This window comes from Oryza glaberrima, chromosome 9, assembly GCF_000147395.1.
Source record: "Oryza glaberrima chromosome 9, OglaRS2, whole genome shotgun sequence".
Taxonomy (NCBI): domain Eukaryota; kingdom Viridiplantae; phylum Streptophyta; class Magnoliopsida; order Poales; family Poaceae; genus Oryza; species Oryza glaberrima.
Genome location: NC_068334.1, coordinates 342,683 through 356,306, shown reverse-complemented (window position 1 = coordinate 356,306; position 13,624 = coordinate 342,683). Strand labels below are relative to the sequence as shown.

Here is a 13,624-nt window from a genome sequence, read left to right as displayed (position 1 = left end):
AGCCGACCTTGCACCCCGCGCCGCGCGCCGCCCCATCGCCCCGCGACGCACCCCGTGCCGTGCTGCCTCGCGCCCCGAGCCGCCCGCCCGTCCCATCGCCGCTCGCCCGTCGTCTCGCCCCGTCGCCGCCGCGCCGCGCTACCGTCGCGTCACCGCCCGTCGCGTCCCGCCCCGAGCCGCGCGCCGCCGCTGTCGCCGCCGCCGTCGACGTCCCGTCGCCGTGCGTCCCGTCGCCGCCTCGCGCCCCGCGCCGCCGCGCCGCCGTCGCGTCGCCCCTTCCCTTCTCTTTCTTTCCCCTCCTCTCCCCTATAAAACTCCACCCTCTCCCCATTTTCCCCACTCCATCTCCCCCTTCCCCTCCCTTTTCCCCTTCTCCACACGCTGCTGTCGTCGCGCCGCCGCGCCGCCGTTGTCGTGCCGCCGCACCTCCACCTTCGCAGCCGCCGCGCCGTCGCCCCGGAGCAGCCGCGCCGTGCGTCGCCGCCTTGCGCCGCCGTCGCCGTCGCGCCGCCCTCGCGCCGCCGCACCGTCGCCTTCGTGCCGCCGCGCCATGTGTCGTCGTCGCGCCGCCGTCGCCGCTACCGCCGTCGGTAAGCCGCCGCCTCCTCCCCTTGCCCGGTCGCCGTCGCCGCCCCGGGTAGCAGGGAGAAGCCGAGGAAGAGAGAGAGAAGCCGGGAGGGAGGAGAGAAAGAAAAGAAAAGGAAAAGGGGGAAGAGAGAAAAAGAGAAAAAAAAAAGAAAGAAAAAAAAAAGAAAGGAAAAGAAAGGGAGAAAAAGGAAAAGGAAATAAATAGGAAATTAGAGGGAGATTAGGGAAGTTTAGAAAATTTAAAATAATTAGAATTTAATTATAGATTAATTATAGTCGTAGAATTGCAAAATTTAATATAAATTTGGATTATTCTTGGCAATTTCTATAAGAAATCAATTCACGGTAATAATTTAGATGTAGATAATAACTAAACAAATAGATGAATTCTTATAGATTATTATAGATTATTTTTGGGTAATCCCTATAAGTAATCGATTCACGGTAGAAATTCGGATTTAACTACTAGGGATTTTACCCGTGTATTATATTTAATCATTTAGTCATAGGCTAAATTAAATCGTATAATATTTCTAGGATTCCGTCCGATATTTAGCTCGCGATAGAAATTTCTAACCTATTATATGGATATAATGCTCGGTTAGATTAAATTAAAAACTTATGACAACAAAATATTTATACCCGCAAAATAGTTTAGGATATAAAAATTGAAATTGGGTTTGCCTTAGTTCGCGAATAGTAAAATTAATATAAAAGAATTGACTTACGCGTTCGACTCCCACTTGGATTTATTTGGATTTTACTTGAATTCTAACCGAATTCAAAATCGATTCTTCGCACGTACTTGTAGAGCCCGAGGGAGTTGCGGATCCAAGCGAGGACCAAGACCCGCAAGACCTTGAGCAAGGCAAGTCATCACTATTCCTTGAACATGTTGATCCCAATTGCGAAATTATTTTGTTTACAAATAAAATTGCATGCAATGATGAACATCCTACTTGTGATTATGCCATGCCTTGATTATTGTTTGCCCTTATTCCTTCGTAACCATGTTTACGTATGAGTCCCTAGTCAATTATGACAATTGCTTAGAAATGCTATTCTAGAATTATGCATACTCATATTTATCAAATGCTATATGCTTGGGCAATTACCTTTGGGAAGGTAATTGAGATGTGGCATGTGGAGACATGAGCGCCACATTGCCATGATATTGATGACATGATTTGTGAAAGGAAAAAAAAATAAAACTAAACAACTATTTTCGACTGGGGCGAACGGAGGATTTGGGTGGTATCTGGAAAAGGCTAGTACCGTCCCCGGTCAATTAAGGACCGAGCCATGAAGTTAAGCATGAAACGAGCCCCGTACAACCGTACTTCTCGAATGGGTATAGACCTAGCGGATTAGATAGCCGAGCGGAGGCAGTATCCCTGCATAGATGGTTCACCCCTGAGTGAGGCAGGTGCGCTACGATGGGACAGCCGTTGAGGTAGGGCCGAGAGGCGTGCCCTACATCGGTGTCGCCATTGGTAGGACTGCCAAGAGTGTGTGAGAGAGAGAACTTAATTTGAACTATAATTTAATATGTGTGTGAGACTTCTCTTTCCCGGGAGCGCCAGAACTCCTCTCACTGCTAGAAACATGGACACCTAGAGTGCATGAGGATTTAAGTTCATGGAGCGGGTACTGCCAATGCGAGGTTATCGAAAAGCTTTGCCGTGACGCGTCTCATGTGTTGGGACGAGGCTCATGTGTTGGGCAGTTGCGGAGTGCGGGTAAAGTGTACATCCACTGCAGTGTGAGTAAACCAAATCTATTCGAATAGCCGTGCTCGCGGTTAATGAGCACCGGGACATGTATTACACTTGGCTAGACTCTAAATTCTTAACTTGTGTGGGATGGGATATTGCATGATGATTTTTATGCTGATGGAGCCACTTCCTGAGAGGAGGGAAGGTGGACGTTCTCAGAAAACCATGACGACTCAATGGCGGGAAGCTATCCTTGGGATCACAATGGATGGTGGACAGAACCGTCGTTGTTTAATGTGAACACTGGAACTAAAATTTGATCAGTCTATGATAGGTCTTAGGCTTGTGAAAATATTTGCAAAACGTAGCTTTATGCAAAAGAACCTGAAGCCATTCCTTGAATACTCTCTATCATATGCATTGTTGTTGTGGTGGCTTGCTGTGTACGGTTGGTACTCACCCTTGCTATTTATATATCTTTTAGGGGAGTGTTGAAAAGAAGCCCTTGTCGGTACGCTTGCGTATCCAACAAGATGATCGGAGTGCGGTCTTGTTCTAGGTCTCGCTCCCCAGTCGACTGCCTGTGGCATGTTAACCGGGCCCTTATATTATTTTGTCTTCCGCTGTTGTTCTCTGATAGTTGTTGGCCTACCTGGCCCTAATGTAAGTATTTAACTCTTTTAGCCTGAATTCATTCGTGATATGTTGTGATCCAACTATGTATGTGTGTACCAACTACTGATCCAGGGATTGGTACGGATAAACACAGAAGATTTCCGATTTCCAAAAACCGGGGGTCTACAGTAATGTATTACTATTTTTCAACCATATGATATTTATAAACGGTTACTTCCATTTATTTACACTTTGAATACAATTAATTAGGCAATATGTTATTTATAACTGATTATTGGTATTTATTTCCACTTTGAAAACAATTAAGTAGGCCATATCTTAATTATAAATGATAATTTCTATTTATTTACACTTTGAATATAATTAAATTGGCCTTATGTTAATTATAAATGATTATTTCTATTTATTTATACTTTGAGACCATTTACTTAGGCATATCTTGTTTATTTCTATTTATTAAAATTTTGAAAACATTTAATTCGGCCATATGTAAATTACGTACGATTTTGGTATTTATTTGGACTTTGAAACCATATAAATCGGCCATGTGCTAATTATATTGGATTTATTGGTATTTATTTCGACTTGTAAGACAATTTAAGAAGGCCATAAATTGGTTTTGTGTACACATCTTTAGTCCCGGTTATTAACAGTATCCGGGACCAATACAAATTTTGGAATAGCGGGAAAACAACTTTTGTCCCGGTCCGTGGCTTCCACCGGGACTAAAGATATCTTTAGTCCCAGTTAGTAGTAACAACCGGGAGTAAACATTTGTTCTTTACTCCCGGTTGTTACTACCAACCGGGACTAAAGATATGTATAGTCCCGGTTGAAGCCACGAACCGGGACAAAAGATTACCGGGTATAAATATCCACTGCATCGGCCTCCCCGCGCCACACTTAGACTTCTCCACGATCGATCTTCTTCCTCCCGCGCCATTACTGCCCCAGACGTCGCCGCCGCCTCCGCCGTCGTCGTCGTCGTGCTCGCCGCGCTCATCCGCCCTCGCAAACGCCACCGGCAGCGTTGCCTCCCTCAAGGTGAGGGGCGCAAATCTTGCGCCTCCGATCTCGCATTCTCTCTCTCTCGATCGATCTTGACACGCGCCGGCCGACCGGACCTCGCCGCCATCGTTGTCGCCGACTCCACCGCCGGTCGCCGCCGCCGCCGCGCGCCAACACCACCACCGCCACGCGCCGACTCCACCTCCACCGCCGCCGCCGCCGCCGCGCACCGACTCCACTTCCACCGCCGCCGCGCGCCACCTCCACCTCCACCGCCACCGCCGCTGCCGCGCACCGACTCCACCTCCGCCGCCACGCGCCGACTCCACCGCCGACTCCACGGTGGAACGTTTGAACGAGAACGTTTTAGCGAACGACGACTTAGCGACTTAGCGACATAGCGAGAACGACGTCTTAGCGACTTAGCGACTTAACGACTTTCACGAACGACGACTTAGCGACTTAGCGACTTAGCGAGAACGACGTCTTAGCGACTAAACGACTTTCACGAACGACGACTTAGCGACTTAGCGACTTTCACGAACGACGACTTAGCGACTTTGACGGACAACGACTTAGCGACTTAGCGAGTTAGCGACTTAGTGGGAACGACGACTTAGCGACTTAACGACTTAACGAGAACAACGACTTAGCGAATTATACATGTATACTTGTAGGGTTTAGATGTATGAGCTGTACATGTTGATGTCCATGACCTCACTGTCTTTTTTTTTTGCACGCACAGATGGCAGACCGCGATGACGAACAAATCCTGTTAGACACGATCATAGAGGGCAGCAGTCAGTACTGGGTGGATGATGAGGGGAACGAGGATCCCAACCAATACCTGAACGAGGAGGGCAACGATGAGAGTAACCAGGAGGCTAACCAGGAGGGGACCGAGGAGGGGACTGATAGTCAACCGTCGGCCGGACAGAAGAGGCCATGCGGGAAAAGAGGTCCCGCGAAGAAGCTTGAGGGAAGGCACATCGTTACTGAGATTGCCCCAAACGGTGAACCAGTAGCCCCGGCGGGTATAGGACGAAAGTTTGTGAATCATTGTGGTTGGGTCGTGAGAGACAACGTCCCCATCAACATAGTGTACTGGCGTCGAACTAGGTCACACGGGGATGAAGATAGCTTTCTCCCTGACACAGAGAAGGACATGTTGTGGACCACCATGCTGGAGACATTCATGATCCCTGAGGCAGATCGTCCCAGATGCAAAGAATGGACCCTGAAGAAAATGGCAGAACTATTCCAGAGCTACAAATCAGATCTGTACAAGAGATACATCCTCAAGGGCTTGACACCTGATTTCAACGTGCATAACAAGCTTAGGGATTACTAGGATGCGTTTGTGGCATTCAAGACTGGAGCGCAAGGGCAAGCACAGATAGAAAAGAACAAAGCCAATGCAGCTAAGAAGAAATACCATCACCGGCTTGGGTCAGGCGGATATGGAAAGGCAATCCCCAAGTGGGACAAGTTGGAAGCTGACTTGATAGCAAGGGGTATCGAGCCGGCCACTGCTAATTGGCCTGAGCGATCGAGGAACTGGTTCTATGCACACGGTGGATCGCTCAATCCAGGTGATGGCTCCCTCATATTCGGCGATGAGATTCGAGATGCAGCACGCCGACTTGCGGATGCAATTGAAGCCTCTACGCAGGGGACTTTCCGGCCCGACAGAGAGAAGGACGAGCTCACCCTCGCACTACAGAATCCTGAGCATCTAGGACGAACGCGAGGAAAAGGCGTCCTTCCTTGGAAATATGGATTCAAAGAGGACATCCACACGTATAGGAGTCGGATGAGGAGCAAGAGGGATACAGAGGCTAAGATCGTCGATCTTGAGTACAGGGTGTCCACCTACGAGGCAAGGATGCAAGAGGAGGTGACAAGACAGGTGGACCAACGCCTGGCCGAGCAGCGCGGAATGGAAACACAAGCGCCCGTCATGGTGAGCCCCTCGGGCAACCGCAGCAGCTGCACATCAACGGGCCAAGTTGGATCAGAGGGCATTGAGGCAGTGGCAGCTCACGAAGCAACCCACTTCCCCGTTGATGATATCACGCAGCGAACACCCTGTGATATGCATACTCCCTTCAGGAACTTGTCTATCAAGGTATGCGAAATGCGAAATTTGTTACATATATATGTTGATTAGTAATTAATGAACTATATTTCTTGTGAAGGTCGCGTCGGGCATGGCCATACCCACGAACCCTTCGAGTACATACCATTGCAGGCCCATTCCACATGAATATGCGAAGGTCGAGATAGAGCTGGTGGAACGAACCTACGAGGATCTCGAGCTTGACATCCCCGGAGGAGACGGGGAGAAGAAACTTGGAGACACAGCCCACGCCATCATACTCTGGCATAAGAAGTACATCGTGTTTCCCGGGCAAGAACGGCCGCCCGCTCCTACTTCCCCGCTGCAAGCACAGTCTCCTCCGCCATCACCGCCTCGTCAGTCTCCTCCGGCTCCTTCCCCTGCACCACCACCTCCTCCGCGTGCACCAGCTGCCAAGTTTGCACCGTCGGGCCCGCGGGCAACTACTCCTCCGCGTGCACCTGCTGCCAAGTCTACACCGTCAAGGTCCCGCCCATATGAACCCGCACCATCAAGGCCGAAGAAGAAAGCCAGATCTGACGAGCCACGGCTACCCGCTGTCAAGAAAAGGACGTACGACTTGACTCCGGAGGAGCTCGATGAAGCCGTTAGAGCGGAAGTTGTGGAGCAGTTGAAGCCACGTAGTCCGGAAAAGAAGATCCCTATAGCCCCGGAGGTTGAGGATCACTTTATTATGATGGCCGAACCAGGCAAACCGGTCGAAGTTTCTGACTATGATTGAACATTGAGGAAGGCTCTTAAAGCCAAGCCTTCAGCAGTGAAGTGCGGAAAGGAAATCCCTCAGCTGGGGCAACAGCCACGACAAGAGGTTGAACCGTTATTCGTAGAACCGGCACAACTAGAGATATGCAACTTCTTGAAAGATACGGGACTGAGTATGGAGCAGTTGCTAGAGGACGCACCTATCGAAACGGCTTCGGTCATGTACACGTTTAAACTCGGTGAACCGCTAGTCACGCCTGATAAGATCAGAGAGCTACCTACACAGATGTACTGGTTCCATCAATGGTACATGGACAAATCAGCGATGGGTAGAGAGATGTTCGGAGCTAGGGTGCGAAACTCAGATTATTACCAAGGAGAAGATGTTATTTGGATCCGCTACAAAGAAGTCTTCGAATTATACCACCTGAAGGCCCTCGACGTCTCTATTCTCAGCGCGTGGACTTTGTAAGTACTGTTTATAGTTCAATTTTGTTCCTCGTTTGAACGTTGCTCACACACATTCCTTTTCCCCGTTGTAGAATGGAGATTCAGTTGTGCCGTCAACACAACAAATTCAATACTGGATTCATGGACCCATGCAAAGTGAACACACTGATGATACAATAATACGAGAAACAAACCGAGGACAATATCGTCCATTTCTTGGTGCAGCAGCATTATAAGAGGTTCATACTACTTCCCTACAACACATCGTGAGTTCCTACAATCATAATTAACTTCAATTTTGTTCCTTCAATTTTGTTCCTACAAAGTTCCTACAATCATACTATGTATCATGTAATGCAAATTGCAGATTCCATTGGGTCCTTCTTCTTTTCGACCTTGAGAAATCCAAAGTTCATGTCTATGATTCAATGGATAAACCGGAGAAAACTTTTGCAAAGATTTTCAAAGTGATAGATAGGTATTGTCATATATTGCACTGTCATTATGAATCATTGTATAACTACTAGATCTCGGATAATAAATTAATCCTTCCTAACAACTCTAAATAGAGCATGGATTCGGTTCCGTACATTGGTCCACGGGATCTGGAATGAAAAACTCACCCGGAGGTTCAATTTTCCGGTTAGTACATGCTAGCTCCAATTTTGTATTGAATCATTCTTTGTTCTACATCAGATATGCATACTAAATCTCTCGTTGTTTCTCTTTCAGTGTGCAAAGCAGGAAAAGGGGATTAACTTGTGCGGCTACTACGTATGCCATTACATGCACTGCTTAGCACACCAAATCAGGACTGGCCAGGACCTTGAAGTACGTAAATTTATTCTTCCGTCAATTATTGCTTACTGGTTTCATATATATAATCCCGTTTTTTTTCTAAATAACAGATGATTTACCGATAGATAACACCACCCACGATGATTTCATAAGGGCTGTTCAAGAACAGATAATGGGATTCATCAACAAGCATATTCTCCATCCCATAGGAGAATTCTATTACGATAGATCGACTATTCATAAAGCCGGTCCTTCTTCTTCCTATGTCATCAAGTCGTAGTAGCAGAAACAAAGATTACAACGTCCGAACGAATTGTAATATATATCTATATATTCATATATGCACACATGCATTTACTTTTGTGTACTTGGTTTGGTAATATATGTGTATATTTACTTACTTGCAAACTCATATTTTGTTAATATATATATGCATATGGCCTCTAATTACTTAAGTGCACACATATTTGTATATACATACATACATACATATATACATACATACATACATATATACATACACATATATATATATATATATATATATGTATATATATATAATGCATTTGCATTATATATATGTATAGATATACATATAGTGCACACATATATGCATGTGTGTAATATATACATTTCTATATTATGCATATATATATATATATGAATATATATCATGTGTGTGTGTGTCTATATATATATATATATATATATATATATATATATATATATATATGTACACCAGGCAGCACAATCAAATTAAAAAAAGAGTAAAGTCCATCGCCGGTCCCTAAACTTGTACCGCTGTGCCATCCCGGTCCCTAAACTCGCAAATCGACCGTTCAGGTCCTCAAACTTGTTCGACTGTGTCATCTCGGTTCCTAAACTTGCAGATCACTCATTTAGGTCCTCCAACCTGTTTAGTTGTGTCACTCCGGTTTCTAAACTTGGATTTGAATATTATATGGGTCAAATAGGACTGTCTAAAGACTTTATATTTAAAAATATATAATTCATTAAATTTTCATGTGAACTCTAATGAAGACAAACTTTATATCAAACTTGTAGCCCTCGACGTGATACTTTGTAGTTGAGTTTTTTTTTATTTTAAGTCATTTTTTGTCCCAAAATGTAATTTTAAAATTAAAATTTCAAAATCTATAAACATGCAATAATATTTTGGGACCCTAAACAGTTTTAATTCAAAAACTTTTCAACTACAAAGTTGTAGGTTGTGTCGAGGGCTACAATTTTGATATAAAGTTTGTCTTCATTAGAGTTCACATGAAAAAGTTATGAATTATTTTTTGATATAAAGTTTTTAGATTGTCCTGTTTAGGGACCGGGGTGACACAACTAAACAAGTTGGAGGACCTAAACGAGTGCTCTGCAAGTTTAGGGACCGGGATGATACGGTCAAACAAATTTGAGGACCTGAACGATCGATTTGCGAGCTTAGGGACCGGGATGATACAGCGGTACAAATTTAGGGACCGGTGATGGATTTTACTCTTAAAAAAAATAAAAGAAAATTCTTTAGTCCCGGTTGGTGACACCAACCGGAACTAAAGATGGCTTTGCCGGCCACGTGGCTCAGCCATCTTTAGTCCCGGTTGGTGTCACCAACTGGGACTAAAGATAGAGATTTACTCCCGGGTATTTGAACCGGGACTAAAGACCGCCATCTTTAGTCCCGGATTCTCTCTCCCGGTTCGCTACCCGGGAGTAAAGGGGTTGCGAAACAGGAGAGATGAGCACTTCTCCAGTAGTGCAAACATGATGTTGTACTTATTATATGATGTGAAATTTGTACTCTTCGCCTAAATTAAGTTAGCTAAATATGCCAACGACATTAGAGTACAGCTGCTGTGCTTAAAGAGTATATGTTGTATTATTAAGTCATTTTCAGGATGGCATAATACACTATCATATTTTTGGCATGGCTAGGCAGTTCCTCCAGCTAGTTAGTTAATCTGTCATTTTCTATTCAAGTTCACGTCACGCCATCATAGTTTGTCTGTGATTGACTTATCTTTGGTGCCAGTTAATTAGAAGAGGGTAGATTAATTAATATTCCAACTGCAATGTGTTTTGGAAACTAGGGTGCTACAACGATCCACAGTGAACTAGAATTAGAGGACGAAATTAAAGGGCAATGATCCACAGAGAACTAGTATATCAAATTATATATTGGTAATAAGTGGTATCGGTTTTGTGCTAAATTTGAGCCGATGTGAGATGATTGTACGTAAGCGAACTTTTGGTTACATTTTCGACAAGGTGTTAGTGGACCTGAAGATTAATAGAAAGAGACACGTTGTAAAAGCCTTTACATGCACACTGCAGCGCGGTGTCCGTTTTATCTTAATAAACTATCACAAGTTCTTTTAAAACGAAAATTTTCCAATATAACTCTAGTAATAATTGAAACATTACATTGTAAGTAGTTACTCTCCCTCCGTCCCATAAAAAACAAATTTAGTACTGAATGTGATACATCATAATATTACGAATATAAATATATACCTCTGTCTAGATTTGTTTTACTAGAATGTGTCACATCTAAATCTAAATTAGTTTTTCTTTGAGACAATGTATCTCGTATATAACTGATCAAAACATGCATTGGACTGGTTGGCTAGTGGAACATGCTTGTATGAAAGAGGTTGCAGGTTTGACACCCTTTTGACGCATGCACTCTGTTATTTTTTTTGGCATGCATATTTTTTCCACCCTTTTTTTCACCCTGTCCACACGGATCTCGAGATGATCCTACAATTATAAAATTGAAAGTTTTGGGAAGAAAAACTGTTGGAAGTTTTCTAGCAATCCCCTCCAACAACATTGAGGCCCATCAACTCACAATGATTGCCCATCAACAGTCTGGTTTTCACTACACATCCTCCAATTTCCTGGCCCATCTCCATTTCGTGGGCCTTTTTATTTCTTGTTTCTGGATTGCAAAAAGTCCATTTGGACTCCCTCAAAACATAGGTCAAATATGATTCATATCCCTCTGCCGTAATATCATATATATTGACCCTCCAAATATTAACAACAGTGTAAAATAAACTCTCTCGATGGCTGGAAGGAGGCAAGCAAATGAAGAGAAGCATGGAGAGCCAACTACAAGAAGCAAAGCTTTGTAAACTCGACAAGTCTCTTATAGAATGCGGACTACTTTTTTTCAAAAGAGGGGAAACAAAACTTAGCGAGCTTTAATTGGCTGACTACTACATAAGCCGTTGGCGGAGAAAGCTCGAACCTTCATTCGTAGCTAAGCCAAGGTTTCAGGTCTCCAAGTCAGCCCATGCTTTTTCGAAGAATCCTACACCCATGAGCATGGCAGGCCTTCCATTTGCCGGAGCTTCATGGGCGTTGCCTCGAGGATGACTGATTTTGTGGTTTAGGTGTGTAATTCGTACATCTTTATAATTTAGTGGTATTTCAGATATTTTCCTAATTTGATCGTGAAATGTGGTTCAACATTATTGAAAAAGTGGTTTAATACAAACTGATAACTTACAGACGGCTTTGGAACTTGGAAGTTAATTACACATAGATAGATAAGCATGAGCCAACTAGTGTTGAATTAATGGATAGTGGGCCTAAACTCCAGGCCCTCAACGATGAGGCCACTTTTCTTGACATGGTCGTTCACCTCGCGGAAATCCACGATCACCGCTGCCTCCGTGAGCATCCTTTCATCGTTACTGAATTCTGCCAGCTTCACCTCCATCCAGCCGTCGTCCCTCTCGGTAGGGTAGGACACATCGGAGGCTCCGCTGCGGGCTGCAGGATCAACACTAACACGGCTGGTGGCGACGACCCTCTCACCACAGAGCCGCAGAGACGACGTCTAAACACCTTGCAGGCCGCTGGTGCCACTGGTTAGATTGTACACTAGGTAGGCTGCATAGGGTGTGTCGATGGTTAGGTCCTTTGGTGATATCTCCCCAATGACTGCCAACCAATGCACGTCTAGCAGCTCCGCGCACTCGGCGAATCTTGTCACCCAGGGTGAAACGATAGTGAGCAATCTAAGTTTAGATTTTGAAGACTGGCAAGTAAAATTATGAATTTTGGAAGGTCATGTTGGTAAGCAAACCTAGAATTAGGGAGGGAGATCCATCTCCAGTGTCCGGGCGTATCTCCCCACGTTATCCTTAATGATCTTGATACCCAAAAAATCTGTTCACATTGATCAAATCCATGTTGCAACATTTCTAATTAATTAATTAGTAGTAAGTAACTTCTTCAAAATTCCGGCACACACCTTGTTGGTTGGTGGTTTGGACAATGATGGAACTGGTGAGAACACTTCGTATCGCTCGACTCGAGTTGATGGTTGACGGGAAAAAGTTACAGCCATCAACTTCAAGTCATTCATCAACTTGGGGATAGGAGTAGAACTTATCTGCAACAAAATAGAAATATTAAAATACATTATATGAAATCAACGAGGCTCTGATCCTGCCGTACGTACGCCATCAACAAAGAATGACTTTATTATATAACGTAACAACGAAAACTATAAATATATGTTCTATTAATTTTTTTGTTGAAAATTAATTAGTTTAACGCCAACACAAACATATGGTAGTTAAAATGTCTGTAAAACTAGTAATTTATTGTTAAACCAAAAGCTAACATGTATTGAGTCACATCACCATAAAAATTTTAACCATTGGAGTGCTAGCTATACTGCTAGGAAAAACTGGGTGATGATACGACATACTTGCATGTTGAATTTTAGGAGTCAGTGGGTATCTAACTTTATAGTAACATAGGATATATGGTTAAATTTGTTATACATTATTTTGTAAACCCTGAATACCCGTGCTGAAAATCGTGACTCTACCATATGCGTGCATACCTGCGCTTGCACAGGCGAACAAGTTGCATGGACAGTTTCAGTCTCCTCAAGCTTATGGAGGATTTCGAGGGTAGCAGGCCTGTTGTCCGGATTAGTATCATGAAAAAATTTTTGAAATTATACTATTTATCGATTGATTGTGCAAAAATATACCGGATAGCGAACGATTTACGGAAATAAACCATCGGTATCGCCCTTTGAAAGAGCGATACCGATGTTCGCTGCTGAAAAGTGCGATAGCATGGCGAAATCGCTATCTGAAAGAGCGATAGCGAAGTTGAGCGGGCGCTCTCGCGCAAACGAGACGCGAGACCGCAGCGGTATCGCTTTCCCACGTGCGAAAGTGCCACGCGGAGAAATCCGCGACTACCTCGGGTGGAGCCATCGCTCTCACAGTTTTGTTGCGCGAGACCGAGGTCAGTATCGTAATATGAAATCGTGAGACCGGTTATGACGCGACGGGGGAGACGTGGCGCGCGAGACTGGTGACGCGGCATGCGCGTGAGAGAGAAAGCCTGGGGGAGGGCAGTGGGCCCGCGGCGTCGCGCTTTGGGAGCGCCAGACCGATCGCGGTTTCGCTATACGCGTGCGCGAGAGCGAGGAGCGTAGTGAGGCAGCGCTGTCGTGCTTTGCGGGCACGAGACCGCGCGTTGTTGCGCTTTGCGCGCGCGGGACCGCGGGCTGTCTCGCTCTATGCGTGCACGAGGGCGAGGG

General features: G+C 44.9%; 1 protein-coding gene across 1 annotated transcript; it reads right to left on the bottom strand.

Moving 5' to 3' along the window:
* Positions 1 to 11,626: 11,626 nt before the first annotated feature.
* On the bottom strand, positions 11,627 to 13,095 carry LOC127784621 (F-box protein At2g02240-like). Its single transcript, XM_052311966.1, has 6 exons — positions 13,064 to 13,095; positions 12,911 to 12,989; positions 12,311 to 12,451; positions 12,143 to 12,225; positions 11,937 to 12,041; positions 11,627 to 11,864 (listed from the first exon to the last, which is right to left on the bottom strand). Exons 1-6 carry the CDS (start codon positions 13,093 to 13,095, stop codon positions 11,627 to 11,629), a joined length of 678 nt encoding a protein of 225 aa, XP_052167926.1.
* Between the last annotated feature and the right edge of the window lie 529 nt (positions 13,096 to 13,624).